Genomic DNA, 19,629 nt, shown 5'->3' with positions numbered 1-19,629 from the left:
AGACAGATAGATAGATAGATAGATAGATAGATGGATAGACAGACAGACCGATCAATCAATCGATCGATAGACAGATAGATGTACTGCCGCTAAATGACCACAGTGTTTTCTTATTTATTAAATGTAGGCCTTGCTGTCTCTCTCAGTCTCTGCTCCTGTGTGTGGGTGCGCGTGGGTGATGGGGGAGGGGGGGTGATTCAGCAGGTGCAGGAATGTTCTCTAGCTCTGGTTGTTATCTCCCAGTTTGCAGGTGTGAGACCAAAACTCCTTTTCGGCCTCCGACGTTTCCACAAGCAGGCTCTTTGTTTCTTCTGACTCTGCCTCCTTACATTTCTGGTATTGGCAATGACAAGGTCAGGACAGCAGATCGCAGCTTTTATCAACTCTAGGAAAAAAAATGAATGTAGCCCATGCTTGACTAAATGACTCAGTTCGCCAATAGAAATCAGGCATTTTAACCTTTAATATCGCTGTTAGTTTGAGGTTGGTTTCATCCCACAGCCTAAAGTATGTCGCTTGGACACTCTAAATCAGGGGTGTCAAACATATGGCCCGCGGGCCAGAACTGGCCTTTTAATAATAATAAACATATGGCCCGCGGGCCAGAACTGGCCCTTTTGGGGTTTCAATCCGGCCCGCATGATGAATTCTGAAAATTGAATAATACACAAGCACTTCATGTTCAGGAAATGTTTTGTAAAAATGGAGTTCACTAAATATGAAGATTTATCCTATGTACTTCTTGGCATGAAAACAAAGTGGGGGAAAAAAATACTTTTTTGTATGTTATGATCATACTGGTCCAGCCCGACATCTAATTACGTTGACTTCACCCCCTGAACCCAAAATGGGTTTGACACCCGTGGTCTAAATTATCATGAGCGTGCGCGTGAATGGTTGCATCTCTCTATATTTAGCCCTGTGATGGATTCGCGGACTGCCCAGGATCTTGCGCACTGGTAGCTACAGCACCCTGCAAGGGAATGAGCTGTAGATCGGGGGTTCTCAACCCTTGGTCTACAGCTCATTTAGTACCAGACCACAGTGGGCTGATACCGACCGACCGGTCCTTGGTACAAAAAAAAGGGTAGGGTCCTTGGTACAAAAAAAGGGTAGGGACGGTACGTTTATACATCAAGCATCAAGTGCTCCCTGCTCCATCTCTCTGTTAGTCTCCTACAAGCCCAGTCGGAGTCACCTGGGGTCCGCCCGGATAACACTGATTCTCTTTCTTGTTTCAGATGGTTCTGTTGGCCCGTTGCGAGGGCCACTGTAGCCACACCACGCGCTCCGATCCGCTCATCTCCTTCAGCTCGGTTCTCAAACAGCCCTTCAAGAGCAGCTGCTCCTGCTGCCGGCCTCACACCTCCAAACTGAAGGCCATCCGGCTGCGCTGTGCTGGCGGAACTCGCATTACCGCCACCTACAGGTACATCCTGGCCTGCAACTGCGAGGAGTGCAGCTGAGTGGTGTTACCGATCCGCTGATACCACTCGGGGGACTGTGGACACTGTTCTTCCCAAGTCCGTCTGATTGAAACTACCGGAACTTTTTTTCTTATTATTTGGAATTGAATGAGGAAGTTCGTCCCGGAACTCGTGCTCATGTTACACGGTGATGACCTAGAACCTACACTCGTGCAGGTCTCCGAGCCAACCGAACCACAGTGGACTCGCTCTCCGTCAGGTTCATCCAATCAGCGGGAGTCAGCAGAGGGCCGGACAACACAGACCGACTTGTTCAGAGCAACCGGAGTCAGAGTTGACCAGGAGTTGACAACCCCAGACAGACTCCGCCCCGACACTGCTGGTGCACATCTGCATCATCACAAACACTGATCCCATTTAACGGCAGAGAAAACGCCTGGGGCGGAAAAACACCAGCCTTCACTCAGACAGAACTGTTTTAAAAGGAGACCTTTAGCTCAGACTTGGACACAGGGACGTTGTTTCTGGGACTTGGGATGACTCAGCTAGCAAAACAATTTTATGAACTCCTCAGTCTCCCACATCATAAAAGTCCATAAAAAATGAATTGTTTTAGCTCGCGGAGACACAGAGGCCGTCGGTGTTGTGTTACCTCCTGTTGTGTCACCAAGGTAAATCTGAAAAAGAGGATCTGAACGGGGGAGTTGAACAGTGGATCAACAGCTGCCATGTCCTCCGTTAGCTAAAATCGCTGATTTCCTCTATGGTACACGACTGTAGGTTTTCACACAGGTGTGGGTACAACAGTGAACTAATACCCCACAAATCATGGGCTTCAGACTTCAGCTGACTGTGTGTGTGTGCAAGTGTGTGTGCAACGACTCAAACTCAAGCGCCACCCCGTGGTGAGTTTGTCAGAACCAAAAGTTGAACGTTATTATATTTTCTGTCTATTGTTTTATTTTCCTTCCTTTGTTTTTTTTTTATTTTTACAAATTCAATTAAAGAAAAAATAAAGACTGATTGCGGAAAAAAGGGTTTTTACAAATGTCTATTGTTTTATTTTCCTTCCTTTGCTTTTTTTATTTTTACAAATTCAATTGAAAAATACAAATAAAGACTGATTGCGGAGAAAAGCGTTTTTAAAAAATATTTCAAGATTATTTTTTTTTGAATCTCATAATGTAGAGTACATTTTCATCATTTTTGTGCATAAAGTCAGTTATAATGAATAAAGTCTTGTGTCTGCTTTCTTTGATCTCCACTGGCTTCATCCGAAACGTTAAAATTGTATCTTAGTGCACTGGATTACTGAAAATGGCTTCAGATTACATCATCTTAAGCATTATGTGAACAGAAAGGGAATAACATCAGAAGTTTCTTTTTTGTAGATATCAGTACAGACAGAATCACTGATTACTTTGTGACAAAAAAAAACGATATTTAAAAAATAACAATAAAACATTTTAAAGGCTACAATAGAATTATGTCAATTTACCATTAAAAAATTATACCAATACCAAAATTGTATGTCACATCAAAAAGGGTCTAAAAGAGGTTTAAAACTTTAAAACAAATATTAAAAAATAAATTTAAAAAAATCTATTTTACACCTTAAATAACTCACCAGACATGTAACGACATTAAATGTTGATCAATAGTACTAAATATCACAATAAAATTATCATTCTTAAATATCAACTTCCACCAGAAGTTGAGGCTTCCTAGCTGCACTATCGATGATGGAGTTGATGCTAGCTTATATCGGTTCGTTGAGAAGTAAAAACATGGAGAACACGTCAGAAAAGCCGTTCCGTGACGAATATATACTATAGTGTCGAACATAAACAAAACTTAAACAAAATTATAATCATAATTATGTTAATGTGATATGTAGGTTTCATGCAGCAACCTCTTGGGAACATCACAGAATCACGGTTCACGTCAACAACACTACGGCATAATTAGGCCTATCCTGTGCTGCCGCCCAGTGGACATCCCTCCGCACAACCACACATTCTCTCCCCTTTAGCTGTTTAAGTCTTTTTACATTTTGATATACGAATTTTTTTAGTCAAGGCATAGACGGGCACGAAGCTAACTGTCACTGCTAGCTTACCGTAAATATTAGCAGAAGGGGAAAAGAAGTGAATGACTACAATTAACTGCAAGTCATTATCAAACATGACAAAACAAGGTAATTCGTAGTTTTTCGTTTTTTTGTAGGACTCCACTTATAGTGCAAATTTGCTTTCTGAACAAGGAGCTCATATCAGTTGTAGTTTTTTTTTTCGCTTGGACAGCCAAGTCCGAGCCTACTGTTGAAGCGCAACTATTTCTGTTATTAATAATACTCATGTGTCCACACATTATAAAGTTGTTAAATTAATTTTAAAGACAGACAAGATTGACTTGGAAATAGCTAACTATAAATGGATATGGTTTAGGACCATCGTAGCCAGTATCTATGTGGATAGCCGTGAGGTAAGACTGTTCAGGTTTACCATATTCGTTGACAGTGTGCTGTTACTCATGTTTGTATTTTAATGTATTTAGTGTGCTGCTACTCATGTTTGTATTTTAGCTATATTATATTATTGATATTATTACCATATTTATGTATTTTAGCTATTTGTGTGTTTTTACTGTTGTTTTTGGTGCTGTACTGCTGCCGGAGCCTAAATTGCTAATAAATTTCCCGAAGAGAACTCCCAAGGTTTTTATTTACACAGGATGACTTGGTCTATAATGCTGCCAAATTGATAGCCATTTGTTCTGGGCTAGCTACTATTATGACGTAGTTGTCGCTCGAGATATAATTTTCTGTTGGCAGAGAGTCCCCAGAAGCGTTACACTATGGAACCGACTAGCATTAGCATCATTTTGTAATTATGCTAAGAGTCATTATCGTTTTTTCCGCCGATAATGAAAACGATAACGCAATGCCATGAACGGCTGTATGTGAAAGTGAAAGCCACTAGATGGCAGCATTGTAGCTCATAATAATCATGGGATTATATGCAGAATGCTTATCCGTTTGTACAGATAAATAACTGAGAAACACACAAACCAGCCCATCAACTTAAACCACCTGGTTTGACTGGATTCTTTTTGAATTAAGTCATTAAAACTCAAACTAAAAAGTACACCAGTTATAACCCAGGATCTTCTGTAAGGCCAGGTCTGTACACGCTCCCCAACTGTAGCACCATTGGTAAATTGCATTCATTCCAGTGTATCGCATAACACATCACCGTCAAAGTGCTCCCCACATCAGAGATGGCATTCGGGCTGAAAGGGTCACCTGATAGTGCCGATCCAACTGCATCATCCTGCACTTTCACTTTCAAATAATATTACTGCGCTCCTGAAGTACAGCTTCATCAAATTCTACCAGGTTTAAACGTCCAGGTCTGTTAGATCATTTTAGCTACTGAAGAACTGTAATCCTGCATCAGTGACATTATACGTAAACTACGTCATCTAATGCAGGGGGTGTCAAAACCGGGACGATGTCGTGGGACCAAACTCAATATTTATTGGAAAATTCACTGCAATTGTGCATATTTTTCCCCGCTCCCCTGATATGTGATGTAGAATGTGGAACAAAACAAACTTTGTTGTATTCATTTCTTTTATTCATAGATAGATAGATAGTAGTAGTAGTAGATTATTTTTGCATTATTTTGGCCTTGGCAGACCTCGTTGTTGTTGTTGTGTTGTTTAATATAACTGAAAATTCAGCTCCGTTTTTTTTACTGCGATGAAGCAAAAACCAAAAGATAAGAGGGGTTTGTTGGGTGTCTGACACGATACTTTTCTCACTGGCAGGTCCTTAAATCCACCATTGGGCTGAACATTCACTGGCCCTTACCGTTTAGTGAAAAAAAATCAACATGGACGCGGACCGGTGGTTTCAAAAGTGTTGCTCAGAATAGGATGATATTTTTCGTGCAACACGAGCGTCCCCTGCTGACGGCGTTTTGTGTACGCGTATCCTCCTTCCTCAGTTTAGGGGGGCGGAGTCAGTCCGCAGTCTTTAATACAGATGCGCTGGTGCGTGTCGGGCTGCAGTCGGGAAAAGAAAAAGAAGAAAGAAGAGGAAGAAGAGGAAGCAGCGGCGGCGACGACACGGGACAGGAAGACAGAGAAGAAGAACGAGCAACAAATCCGTCATCCATCATCATGACCACAGCTGCAGACACTTACGACGTGATCGTCATCGGTGCTGGGATTTCAGGTGAGAGTGTGTGTGTGTGTGGGTGGGTGGACGAACACACTGATGCTCACATTGACGCTGACAACTGTTGCGCTGAAGCTGCCGCCGCCGCAGTGCAGTCAGTGCGGATTTTTTTTTTTTAAATATATATAACCACAACAACACACTTATGTACACCGTGTAATCTGTGCATTTATTAGGAATGAATCTGTGACATGACACCGCGTTCGGCGTCTACAGGCTTCTGGGTCGTAACCCAGGACGTGTCCAGTTGTTAATCCACTTCGTGATTTGTCAGATAAGTATCGCAGTTAATCACATGTACCTAATGTTTTTCCACGATCGTGGCAATATTCTGTACAAAGGAATGGAAGTCAGTGTAGAAGTCCTGGTAAAAATAGCTCTGTGTGTGTGTGTGTGAATAACACAGCCCTGTATTATGTAACAGCGGGGTGAAGGGGAGTGCACTCGTGCCTCAAAATGTTCATAAAACTAATGTCACTCACTCATCAGTTAGCAGCGTAGTGACGTCACGGGACTTTGTTTAACATCGATTTGAGCCTCAAAATTTTTGGCATTGCCATTTGGCATGTTGCTTTGAAGCCATTTGTGTTTCACTGTTGTGAGGGCAGTCGAAATGACACATACAATTACCATTCATATTTATGTTATATTTATAAATATTACGATGACACATTATGCCGGCAAGACATTCTAATAGCTTGAAGAGCACAAATGTTATTGTGAGGACACATTGTTATGATGTGGACACAAATGTTATTGTGAGGAGACACGCTGCTGTGAAATGGACACACTGAAATTCACCAGCCTGCGATCGATATGATGCGATATCACGCGCCCGTAATCAGTTCATGGAACGTTTAATTAATAAAAAAATAATAATAATAATAAAAAAAATAGATCATCTGTTCACTTTAGCGTCACAGTTCTTATGTTTCAGTGCACTTTGATGGCCTTTCGGTCATACGGAGACTGACATAACAGATTGAGACATGAAAATCACGTCCTATAAAACGAAACTTTGAATCGGCAAATTAACCCGAATATTTTCTCCACCTATGAGATGTGACCCATCTCTAAACAATACACCGGTTAAAAGAACGAAACATTTTTACAAGAAACTTCCACGGTATTCGTACTGACACCGTTAGCATACGCCGTTGAGCCGCCTTTTTTTCTTTTTTTCTTTTTTGCAGCCAAGACACGGCGGTTAGCGAAGGCGGTGGACGCGCGCACAGAAACGATGACACAGACGTGCTCTCTTATTAATGTATCGTGACATTTCTGAATGGCGTGTTTCGGTCTTCCTCCGATGTATTCCGTCACAGTCCAGCACTGTACTTCACAACTACCATTAGACACCGTTTGGATGTATTTTATCTTCAGTACGCACACAAGTATTTGTCTGCGTCAGCAGCCAGACCTGCTGACAGTCAAACATCAGTGGTTTCTCTTCCTCCTGTCTGACCCCTGTCCTATGACCACAACTAGTAACTCATGTTACCACCTCGACAACCTTCACTTTGGTGTCTGCGTGAATTAATCCAAATCAAACACTTCAGACGAAGGTAATGCAATAACCTGCGCCCCCTGGTGTATGGTCTGTCTGGCATTAGTGTCCAATAATTACGTCTGCCCTTTATGGGTGTCCACACATAACGATTAGTGTCCAATTAGAGGATGAGTGGAAGACACACAAGTCTCCTTCTCCTTTCGAACGTGATTTCCTCTTAACAGAAGCGGAGAAAGGCCCCGAGGGACAGTCGGTACTCAGTATTTCCTGAGTAAACACTAAACATTAGTGACAGATGTTATTAAAGCTACTGCAGCAGAGAATGATGGTAAAGATAGAGGGAAAAAAGGAAAAGACAGACTAGGAAGAAAGACAACAGGGACACATTTCAGGGACCTTTCACTTCTAGTTCTAGTTTTAGGAACTCTGGACAGTACCAGGAATACAATCTTAAGGAAGGAAGGAACTAGGGACGATTGAATGTCTATTTTAGACAACAAATGTGTTTGTTCAGGGGTCTGGAATTAGGTTAGTTTCCTCACTAGGTCCAAAAAGTCCAAACAGGCGAGAAATCCAACAAAAGTGAAGAACACAAAAACAAGCATTGGGGAAACAGACCTGGGGTATGTTGCACAAAATTTGAATAAAGAAAGCAAATAAGATTGAGCAAGCACAGCTTAACCTCAGGAATTTCCTTGCAGATCACTGATTCGGAAGATGGAAAACAGTCGTATCTTACTTTACTGCCGCTGTACGACAGTTCCTTGATTAGGGCCACGTTGTTAATGTAAAATATATATATATATATATTATTAGATTAATGTCGAAACGTCTGGGGGCTAAAGTCAAGTCAAAACATTTAGCAAAAAGCGTCGTAGTGTTTTACGAGTTAAAGCCGCACATTCCAAGAAAAAAAATGGTAATTCCAAGAGCAAAAACGTTCACAGATGTCCAAGTAATGCTGTTTATCTTCATAGAAGTTTGGGATTTCGTGCGATAACAAACTTTACCCAGGTCCATGTGGTTCTGTCTTTGGTACAGAAGACCCTTTCGATGTCCTGATACTTATTACGATGTGAGGCTGATGAGGCAGAAGATGAAACATCTCCTTTTTTTTTGTTAAACCCAGTATTAAATTATATCTGCATAAGATTCCTTGGTTTCTTATTCTGCTGCACGTATAGTCAACGCTGTGCGGTTTTTCCCAAATGTACGACTTTATTCTCGTAACGCTTTGACGCTTTAGATTGACTCTGGCTGTTGGCATGTTCTGGACCAGGGTTGGTCAATAAGTAGATCGGGATCTACCAGTAGATCGCAAAGCTAATGCTAGTAGTAATTAAAATTAAAACATATATATCATTTTCAATGTAGGAAGATCACTTTAGCCTGGTCATTTCAACAGTAGCTCGTGAGCCAAAAAAAAGCATGGACAACCCTGCTCTGGACCATAGTTACGTGACCTTTGTCCCGTCCCCATTCATGCAACCAACTAGAGGTTAAGTTCAGTCAGGAAAACCAACATAACCTGGCAGAATTTCTTATCTTTGTATTGTGCAATACCTCTCTGTTGGCACCAGAAGCGCAGAGAAGCACATGACACAGGTGAAAGCTTTGACACAGATGACTCCAGGTGCAAGATAAGAAGAAATGAAAGCACTGGGGGAAAAAAAAGCTAACCTGGTATCTGGTTCTTTGAACAACACTAAGACAATATTTGTGTTTGACTAAAGCGTATTAGAAGTAAAGTTTATGCTTGAGAGTACTGTAATAACATCTCGTTATACACAGGAAGTCCTCTCTCCCCACCCTTTTCCTCTGTGTCTTTTGACCTAGCCAATCAAATGACGAAATCGAAATCGCCAACGTAACCCTACACCTGCTGGAAGGCCTCTGTAACAGACGCAGTATTTGGTATCGCTCAACTTGCATTGTTGTCGCACTTAGCTTAGCTCAGTGGTTACTTCACTGACATTTCTTATTCAGAAAATTCATGTTCTTCCCTATGCGGGATCGAATCACGGACTTGGGTCTCTTGGGTTCGAGTCCACCAGCTGCCAAGTTACCACTGAGGTGCAGCATCCCCACCCCTGCTCACTTTGGTGATGGGTAAAATGTAAGGTGTGCGATGACGAAGTAGTTCAATTCAATTCAATAACATTTTTAGCTCAAGCTATGAGTTAAGTTAATCTATTTCTAAAGGTTAGCTAGGTTGCATGAAAAGTCGGAGACATCGAGCAAAAAATTCAGTTGAGAAACCAAAACCACCTTACATAAGCGTACGATCAATATGGATTTTTCTCTCTCTCTCTCTCTCTCTCTCTCTCTCTCTCTCTGTGCGATCCAAAGAGAAACCGTTTCACTCATTCCCGTCACATCTGTTTTCCTGCGAATTCCATTTGGTCTTTTGTAATTGTTCATTGACATCGTTCTCGGAGGTTTTGTTGTCTGCACCCAGCCAATCAGTGACACTGTGGTTGGACAACATGTGTCTTGAGTGGGGGGGGGAGAAAAAAAAATGAAAGAGCCAGAAAACAGAATGGCTCTCGTTTGGATCAATGCAGATGGTTTGCTGGCGGGCCTGCTGCTATTGACCTTTCACTGTTTCCAGAGTAAATATAAGAAATAAAATGCAATGTCACGCACTGCTGGGCTCAGCGGCATTCTCGGAATTTGTTTAGAAATTGCAGAACTTTGAACCTCTTTGAATCATTTGAATTTTCCATTTCAGAATATTTCCTAAAGAAATTACACCTTGTAAACCAAAGAGCGTGACAACAGTGATTTCTTTGCCCAGTCAAAAAGACAATTTCAGCGATCCGACAAGCCCGCACTTGCATCCCTAGAATGTAGCAGCTATAATTATAGATACTGTAGATACTGTAGAGATACTTATTAGATACTATAACTGATGACATTACTAAAGACACAACCCCAAAGATATGTCCTTTGAGCATCCAATCAAATCACTCAAATCGCCAACGTAACTCTACGCCTGCAAAAACAACACATTATCATTATTATTATTATTATTATTATTATCATCACTTAATCGTAATTAAACTCGAGGAGGGCCTTTAGTTTGACACTTGGACACCTCCTTCCCCTTCATCTCCTCCCTGCTCTTCTCATCAAACGGCTTGTGTCGGTACAGTGGCGGTCACTCAACCTTCACTAGCTGAGCCTCACATGACCGGGGGATCATTCCAGGCTGTGGCTCTGTCTCTTTGGTTAAAAATCAAGCATGTCTGTAGGTGTTTAGACGTAGTCTCAGAGCCAGCGGTCCCTGCTTCATCTTCCCATCGTTCCTCTCCACTTACCGTCATTCCGGTGGCGTTTGGCGTGGATGCTGACAAGGCAATTGTCTCACAATCTCACAACATTTTGGAAATTAAAAAAAAAAAAAAATCTACACAAAAAGCCTTTGGTTAGCCAGGCATTACATATTCCATTGTTAGTGGACTCGCTGAATTGCAAGAACCCGGATCTTGGCATATGATTAGATCACACCCTTTTAACATATTTTGTTCATTTGTTTTCTTGGCTTGCCCGTGGCCTAGTGCTAAGAGGATTGGGCTTCTCATAAGGGGATTGCAGGTACGAATCCTGCCCTGTTGAGCAACCACCTGAGCATTCCCTTACTCCCTTGGGCGACCTAACAGCGCTTACCCTTTCCTAGGGATGGCTTTTTATGTATGTGATCGCCAAATGTTTTGAGCATCCTTTAGCCTGATTTGAGTTTTTATTACATTTTGTATTTAATTGTAGGGTTTTGTGGTGTCTTTATTTCCCAATTTTCTTAGATGTTTCCCTCCATATATTGTTGATATTTTCATGTCCACGCACTTGTTTTTTGAAAGTGGACCCGGTGCATCAAAGCAGGTAGTCAATCTGCAACTTAAATATCCAGGATTAAGGCTTCAGTCTGAAACATCTGAAGGCACTACTGCTTCTTATATTTATATAAAGCTTTCATGTAGTGAATAAAATAAAATAAAAAAAACGGACTTTGTCTTTAATGCGCCCGTGCTCTCTGATTAAAGCCAGATACAGACATTTTACTGCACGCTGTCGGCATAAACGCAGAGACGCAGACAAACGCCCTTTGTTTTCAGAGACAAAAGCTAACCGTTGTTAGCTGAGTGCACGTAATAGTATCAATTTGGCGCAACAAGATTTGTGAGGCGCTTTTTTTTTTTTTCCCCCTCCACAGCCTGACAGCCTGAGTGTGTTTGCACAGCTGGGAGAAAAAGACAAAGTAGGGTAATACAGGACACAGGAAAGGATATATCCAATATCATATAAACACTACTGGCTCTGACCGAGCTCCGAGGAACTGGTACGAGGAGGAAGAAAGGAGAATCGGTGGGAGAGAATGTAGGGTGAAGGCCACGAAAATAATTACACTGGCTAATGCCCCGGAGCGTGTTCTTTGAATAAGAGTTGGACTCAAACCAGACTCCTACCGGTTTTTCAGGTATACCGTAGGTTCATGTTTGAGCAAGTATATTTCACTCTGTACGTTGCGAGTAGACCAGAGCTGGACTTCATGTGTGAAGATTATTCAGACATATTTTTAAGCATGTGGCGCTTTGGCCCACAGGCAATGTCTCTGTCATTGGGGTGGAACCCCAGGGTTCACCTCCTGGGCAAGTTCGAATCCCGGTTAGGGTTAGGTTGGTACCTTCCAGTGGACTCACCACCCGCAGGAAGGTTTAGGTACGGTGCAATGTGATTTGGGTGGCGACTGCTGCGCCCGCAACCCGGTAACGGATAAGCGGATGAAAATGGATGGATGGATGGATGGATGGATTTTTAAGCATTGGCAGAATGATGCACTGTTTTTGTTGTATGATGCACCTGGACCTTAAGATACCCTTTCAACACCCAGCATGTACCATATTTTCCAGCCAAAAAAAAGCATAATAAAGACAAAAAAAAAACATATATAAGTGGACAAGTAAGACAAACAGGGCAATATGGAAATCAATGTTTTTCGCTGTGGCAACCCCTGACAAAAAGCCGACAAAGCCGAAAGAAAAAGAAGAAGATACATATCGGGGGTGTAACTAAGTTCAACTATCGAGTGAGTTTAAACCAGGCATGTGCAAATTAAGGCCGGGTGCGGCTTGTATCGGGGGTGTAACTAAGTTCAACTATAGAGTGAGTTTAAACCAGTGCATGTGCAAATTAAGGCCCCGGGGGCCAAATTATATAATTTATTTATATTATCGTTATACTTCTGCCTTTTCTCTGCAATTCCCACATGTCCCCAATAGATGGCGTAGAAAATGATAAAAAGCATTTTAGCCTTCTAGCCTTTATGCATGACTTGACTATGCATGACTAACCAATTTTAGGACCGAAACAGAAATGGCAAGAGACTGCATCAACATCCTCCGTCCATCCTCAATGTCCATCAATAAAGACTATTCTGTAGAACGGCAGCCTTGGGGGGCTGTAATGGACCAGACTTCATGTTCATGAATTGAGTTACTGACTGGAAATGGTAAAATGTAGTTATCGATAAGAGTTGTAAAAATGACTGTAAAAATGTTACAGTATATGGTGAGAAAATAGATTTTGGCATTAAGAAGTCGGTCCATTTTTTTACTAGTCACGATAACTGCTACTGCTTTTGAAATGTGTGTTGGATGTTTTTCTTGATGTCTGTTCTTTTTATCTTCATATTTTATTTTTAGGTCTAAGCGCAGCCAAGTTGTTAAAGTCTCATGGTCTGAACCCTGTTGTGCTGGAGGCCAGGGACCGTGTCGGTGGTCGAACCTTCACTGTTCAGGTAAAACCCGTAGGTCAAGAGTTGTTTTTTTTTTTTTATTTACTTCAATGAACATGTGCATCAGGAAAATAAATAATTTCATATAATAACAAAGCATTTAGTCAAGTTCATTTTTTTTTCTATTCTGCTATTTTTGTTCACCTTCCTTTTACTTATAGCTGTCCCTGCGCTCTATGTGCTGTATTTTATCTTTTAACATTTAGTACTTATTAGTTAGTATTTTTAAGCAATTCTTTAGTCATTTTGCAAACTTGACCACATCCAGTCTCAGGTTTCTAATGTTAATATTTTCTTATTGAGGTGTATTTGCTTTTTACATTTTTTTTTTTTTTTTGGGCTCCCAGAATAAGGAGTCAAAGTGGGTGGATCTGGGCGGAGCATACGTCGGACCCACTCAGAACCGCATCCTGCGATTGGCACGGGAATACGACGTCAAGACCTACAAAGTCAACGAAAAGGAGAACCTTGTGCACTATGTTAACGTGAGTAGCTCCGCCCACAAGTCCGGATCTGTTCCCTTTATGTGTTAAGTTCAGATTCGTGACATCATTCCTGCAGTACAGCATGCTCGTTGGACAAAAATCAGTGACATCATACCTTACCACTAGATGACATCATACAGCATATGGAATATACATATGTTGGCTATACATCGATGACATCATATCTGTAACATACACGAGTCGGCTAAAGAACAATGACATCATTCCTACAGTATAGCATGTGGGTTGGACAAAAACACATGACGTCATACCTCACCATGCCGTTCGTAGTTATATACAGTGTCCTACGATCATTTTTGTGTCGTTCACTGGAGTTAAAGTCAACAGGGTTACATTACGAATACTAAAAAAAATGTTATAAAATGTTAAAAAGTTTTCATTTAGACAATACATTTGGTTTTACTGTATATAAAAATTCACAATACGGTTTTCCCCTCTCTGTATCGCGGTTCTCCTCTCTCTCCCTCAGTACATCGCAGATTTTTTTTTTTTTGGAATCCGATCTCGTGAAATTTTCGCTCTATCGCAAAATATTGCAAAAAAATAAACTATAAGACATGATAAAATAATTAAACATACAAAAGTTTTGGCTTTAAAGATGTGGATTCTCCTTTTGAAATTTTGAGATCGGCGCATTTGCGAACGATCGCCGCTAACTTTGTTTACCTAGACGAGATCGTACGCAGCGTAGCATTGGCTAATGCAATGTGTACTCGGTGTACTGTTGGCTAATTACTATTGGGCCAGTGGTGGCTTAGTGGTTAAGGAAACAGACTTGGGTCCAGAAGGCTTCAGCTGCCAAGTTACCAGTGAGGTGCTCTGAGCACGGCACCGTCCCCGCACACTGCTCCCCGGGCGCTTAAAGAACAGTTGAAATACCCCGGTGGTATCATTTATACCTCGCAGCTGAGTTTGTTTTCCAATCTCACTTGTATCTCTCCGTAGCATTTTGAGACTTTGACCCAGTGGTAGTGTGATAAAAGTGCGATAAACCTTTATCATTGTTCTTGCATGCAAACCCTTTAACGTTTGCAAAGTTCTTCCCAAGAATACATTTTTTTTATTAGCTTATTCTGCTAACCCGTGTCTTTGAAGGTATCGTCTGTCTTTTATTTACCAATCGCTTCAGCAAAAACAATTGTATCTTTGGTCCAGTACAACCCCGGGACTAATGAGAAGAACTCCTCTTTTTTTTATTCTTCTCAACTGCATTAAAAGCTGCAGATGTTAATCTTCCCCCAGGGTTGTTGGTCTAATGCGGTTTATCTTCTCTGTGAGAGGCTTTTAAAAGCATCATAAAAAAGAGAACTAGGCTTTTCTTCAGGCTACTTCACATCATATCAACTCGGTAGAGGCTCGGTGACATGTACAATACAACATATTTTTTGTTTTTTTTTTTTTTTTTGTACGTGGCGTACAGCAGCTACAGAGCTGTCGCGCTCTTATCTGCACTACAGACACGTAAATCTTCGAAGGAATCTGAGAAATGAACTTTGAGATTCAGCAACGTGGGTGTGAATCGGAACTTTATATAGGTCACTGTAGCTTGCTTTTTTTTTTTTACATGAGAAAATTCCCAGGATGCACCAACTAGTTTGTCATAAAAAAAAAAAGTATATAAAAGTACACAATTAAATATTATGATCTTCATTTTACTCAAAAATGACTGGCTCATTTTAAAAATCCTGGGCCTGTTTAGTTGAACACAACGCAGGTAGACTCCAATTGAAGAAAGACGCACGAGAGGGGGGGGGGCTGCCACTAGGGGGGGTGCGCGAGATAGAAAAGTGTACTGGTGGTTTGGATGTGTAAATAAAACATTTCCACTGATAAAAATTTAAATTAAGCTCTGACATTTGAATTAATAAATAAATGCAGAATATACATAAATATATATGTGTGTTCTAGTAATATAGTAAGATTTGCTGCGCCGTAGACACGAGCCGCTTTGATCGACTGTCACCGGCGTGAAGCTCCGACTCTCACAGAGGGCAGTGGCAGTAGCAGGTTTCCTTAGCTACTATCTCTGTGAGATGCACTCAGAGACACACAGATACACACATGCACGCACACACACACTCTCGTAGCTTCCTGCAGGTTTCCATGGCAGCCTGAGTAGCCTAACGCTGGGTCATCATTATCTGTGTCAGTGTTTGTCTGTCTGTGTTTTCACGCGCGGCACAGACAACGTCCTGGTCTTTTTCCATGAAGAATATAAATAATATTATTACTAATAATAATAGTAATAATTGATTTCCGTTATTCATCCCACAAGGAGGCGCCGTTAAGTACATTTCATTCATTTGGGATATGTCGGAATCAAACCCAAGATTCTCGGCAGGCTTGCAAGGCGGGCGTGCTAACCGCTATACCACGGAGCCACATTGTAATGATTATAACGATATGATTGACAGTTTTGAACCGGACAGTCTACAGTGATTGATGGTTACGGATTGGTGCGATCAACAAAGCGTAGTTAAGAGAGTAGCTAGTATTTAACTAAAAAAAAAATTTAATATGTTAAAAGCCAAAAAACGAAACGACGAAATCTCCTAAAGATTTGATGTCAAATTTGACTTCGATTACCAAATTACCTTAGGCGGCCAACGGTGGCACAAGGAGCGGGAGGACCCAAAGTGACAGTGACCGCAGCAGTGTTTGTGCACTGTGTTGTGTTGTGCACGTAACTATTGTGCGATTATAGCGATAGCTTCGAGCAAAGCTGCTCTGATAAGCAGCTTTGCTGCAGCAGAGTATTATCCAAAATGCCAACACTGGCTTCCTTTATCAGCAAAGCAGTGTCTAACAGGCATCTGCTGCTTTAGGAGGCACTTCACTAATGAGGCATCAGGGGAGGGGGGGGGTCACCCACTCTGGTTGAAGAACATCTATTACAATACACTGAGTCCCATACACGTGCACAGCGTTCATTTAATGGGATCCTTTCATGCTTCCTAATGATACCAATAGAAACGTATCGGGACGTGGTACTCCAAAGGTGTGTTGGACACCTGGATTGGATCTGAATGGATTTTTCAGATAGTAATAATGTTGTGACATTACAGATTAGATAACGTTGAAAAAAAAAAAAAAATCTTTCTTTGATAAAATTAAACAATCATTAGCCAAGACAGGTAAGAACTGGTTTAAACACATGTAAGTGCAAGTTTAGATACCGCAAAACCGATATGTTACGTTAGCCATAAATAGTACAAATGAGCTAAACGGCACCTGGAATAGTAGGGCTAGGTTGGTGCAGTGGGTATGGAGAGTCAAACACACACACAAAAAAATAAATAAGTAAATAAATAAAATACATGGCTTTAAAGTCTGTTCTCCGTCGTCCTTCAGCATACCACATTTCAAAAAAACTTTCTTTTTTTTATACCAAAATTCCTTAGTCCAAGAGATCTCATTTCTAAAACATTCCTAACACACATTGCAGATTTACACATTCCAAATAATTAATTACTTAATTAATTAAGTGAATGATTAATAGTTGGATTTGCTGGTTAGACACAGGAGCACCTTTAGCAAAAAAAAAAAAAAAAAACTACCGTATTTTCCAGACTATAAGTTGCTCCGGAGTACAAGCGGCACCAGCCAAAAAATGCATAGTGCCCTCTAGTGGCTGTCAGTGTAATAATAACGCACATGTAAATTTTAAGTAGTACAGCAGTAGCAGATACTGGTACACAAGCCTGGAGGGCGCTCTAGCGGCTGTCGGTGGAATTATAACGCACATGTAAATTTTCAGTAGCACAGCAGTAGCAGATACTGGCAACCAAGCCTACAGTGCCCTCTAGCGGCTGTCAGTGTAGATGAGTTTCTTAACTGGAGTAATTCCGTTTTTTATCACGCAGAGCAATGTGCAATATGCGTAACTTGAATAAATAATAGTCAGTTGCAGAGACATGTACAGTAGTATATCACGCAGAGCAATGTGCAATATGCGCAACTTGAATAAATAATAGTCCGTTGCAGAGACATGTACAGTAATACCTTGAGATACGAGCGTCCCGACGTACAAGTATGCCGAGATATGCGCAAGCCTTCAAGCTAATTTTTGCCTTGAGATACGAGTAAAGATTCCGAGATACGAGCGCGCTTACAGACGCCGACGCTCGGTGGCCGAGCACTCGGAACGGCCCGCGCCGCCTCACTCGTTCACTTCGCGTGTTCGTCGACATCCGTACGCAACTCCCGCGAGTCTTCCGTATTGTGTTTGCGTTATCTTACGTGATCGACTGAATTGTCGATAAATATGAGAGTGGTGCCGTGAGCACGTTAAAAACGTGTTTTTTCCATTGTTATTAGCACTAATAAGGGATTAGTGCCGGATTAGTTCTTCGAGAAAAAAAATTGCGATAAAAGCACCTCGAGTTACAAGCTACGAGGTAAACACATTCAGACTGTCATGGGGCGTTTTTTTTTTTTGTTTGTTTTTTTTTTGTCCAGGGTTATTTGACCCTGCAGTGTTGGCCATTTGTCCTCTTCCTCAATGCAAACAGGTATTTTCAGGTTTTAAATAACAGCAGAACAGCAAGAATCTCTGTGTCTATGCAGGAAGAAACTTGACTCAATGGCTGCCTGAGATCTTATTGCTGTTATGTCCAATTTTATTTCCCACCAATGACTCAGCTCATTTAAATTGGAATCGTCCAAAAGTCTATAATACCTTGGGAACCTATTTGCTGTATCACCCCATAGACCAAAGAAGTCAAAGAATATCATTTTAATTCACAGGAGCTGCTTTGTCAACTGTTGCCCTCTGGTGGTCACGTTGTGTCACTAATTGTATTTTTCTGTGGCACAAATCATTTTTTATATGTGCTTTAAGAAATTACTGAACTCCACTTTCCTGTTTGTAAACACTCTGTAACAGTGGGATGATTGATTAGACCTATTAAAAATATATATTTTATATATATTATATATATATATAATATATATTTTACAATTTTCATTCTTCAAAAATACATTTTTAAGGCTACAAAGCCAGGATTTAAACCAACACTATTTTTTTTTATACACAGTACTCTGACCTATTAATCTTTATAAAATTACATTCTACATGATAAAAATAATCTAATCTGTGATGTGGTTTGACCACGCCTTTCTTCCTGGTATGTTAAGGTTGGTTAATCAGTAGAGAAAATGAGAAGCGTATCCTTAGACTGAGGTCACAGAGTTTTTCATCAGGAACACTGACACTGGGCGTGGAACCGTAGCACCTGATTTACAAGTCTGTAACCTTTGGATTCTGACTGCTGAATGTACAGTAGACTGCCCGGTAACTACAGTATGTAACAGAAATTAAATGAACTAATCTTCAAATTGGACAAATTCAAATTAGATTATTTTTTCCGAGATTTAAACCAAAGTCCTATTTGCGTGGAAAAAGCAAAGGTCAAAGACTTCTACTATGGTTTTTACCTTTATGAAATGTATAAAAAAAAAACCCCTGTAGTTTGTTGCATTTATAAAACTGCTACAGAGAAAACCCAATTTTATTTCTGCGTGCAACAAAAACACGTTGAACTCCCCCAACTTTTACGCTGGGTTGAAGGTTACTTTAAAACCATTCACTGTCAGTTTGCACTAAATAATGTGTAAAAAAAAAACCTATATTGGCAAAATAATAATAACAAATAATATTGTTGATGGTGGAGAAGATCTGAGCATGGACAGGACACTGAATGCATATGTTTCAAAAGTCTGTTGAAAAGTCTAAATAAGTTCGATAAAGAGTCACGCGTTGTGATGTGTATTTTGAGAGACAAAAGTGAATTCAAACCGGTTTTATTTGAATGTTCCAACAGAGATTATAATCTTCAAATTTAGAATTACAGTTAAAACAAACCAAATTTAATTTAAATTCGTTTTTTAAATATTTATTTTAGGGATAAAATAGCTACTCGGAGTAGCAGGTTAACCTTTATTGACTTGACAGTTTTCACACATGTGATCAAATTAATATGAACCTCCAAAAACATCTCTGTAAAAGGATGGGGGGGGAAAGTGCAACTTAAGGGACTAGCACATACTGGTACACAAGCCTAGAGTGCCCTCTAGTGGCTGTCAGTGTAAAAAATAACTAACATGTACATTTTCAGTGATTCAGTGATTCAGGAGTAGCAGATACTGGT

At 40.7% G+C, this 19,629-nt stretch overlaps 2 protein-coding genes across 3 annotated transcripts in view; both read left to right on the top strand.

The window, feature by feature from the left end:
- ndp (norrin cystine knot growth factor NDP) overlaps positions 1-2,433 on the top strand; it is a 5,672-nt gene extending 3,239 nt beyond the window's left edge. The window contains exon 2 of the mRNA XM_008327823.3: positions 1,242-2,433. Coding sequence (XP_008326045.1) covers positions 1,242-1,466 — 225 coding nt within the window. The 3' untranslated portion in view covers positions 1,467-2,433. The remainder of the gene's footprint in view (positions 1-1,241) is intronic.
- Positions 2,434-3,508: 1,075 nt separating this feature from the next.
- Positions 3,509-19,629, top strand: part of mao (monoamine oxidase) — a 22,408-nt gene continuing 6,287 nt past the window's right edge. Inside the window, exons 1-4 of one of the 2 annotated variants that reach the window (XM_025063672.1) lie at positions 3,509-3,624; positions 5,438-5,667; positions 12,883-12,977; positions 13,322-13,459. In XM_025063672.1, the coding sequence (XP_024919440.1) occupies positions 5,613-5,667; positions 12,883-12,977; positions 13,322-13,459 (288 nt within the window). In that variant the 5' untranslated portion in view covers positions 3,509-3,624; positions 5,438-5,612. Of the gene's footprint in view, positions 3,625-5,351; positions 5,668-12,882; positions 12,978-13,321; positions 13,460-19,629 lie in introns of those variants that run through there. The other variant, XM_025063671.1, reaches the window with a different exon arrangement.

Source organism: Cynoglossus semilaevis, chromosome 16 (genome assembly GCF_000523025.1).
Source record: "Cynoglossus semilaevis isolate Cse_v1.0 chromosome 16, Cse_v1.0, whole genome shotgun sequence".
Classification (NCBI taxonomy): Eukaryota; Metazoa; Chordata; class Actinopteri; order Pleuronectiformes; family Cynoglossidae; genus Cynoglossus; species Cynoglossus semilaevis.
The sequence above is the reverse complement of the archived record's forward strand: the minus strand, read 5'-3'. Positions and strand labels throughout refer to the sequence as shown.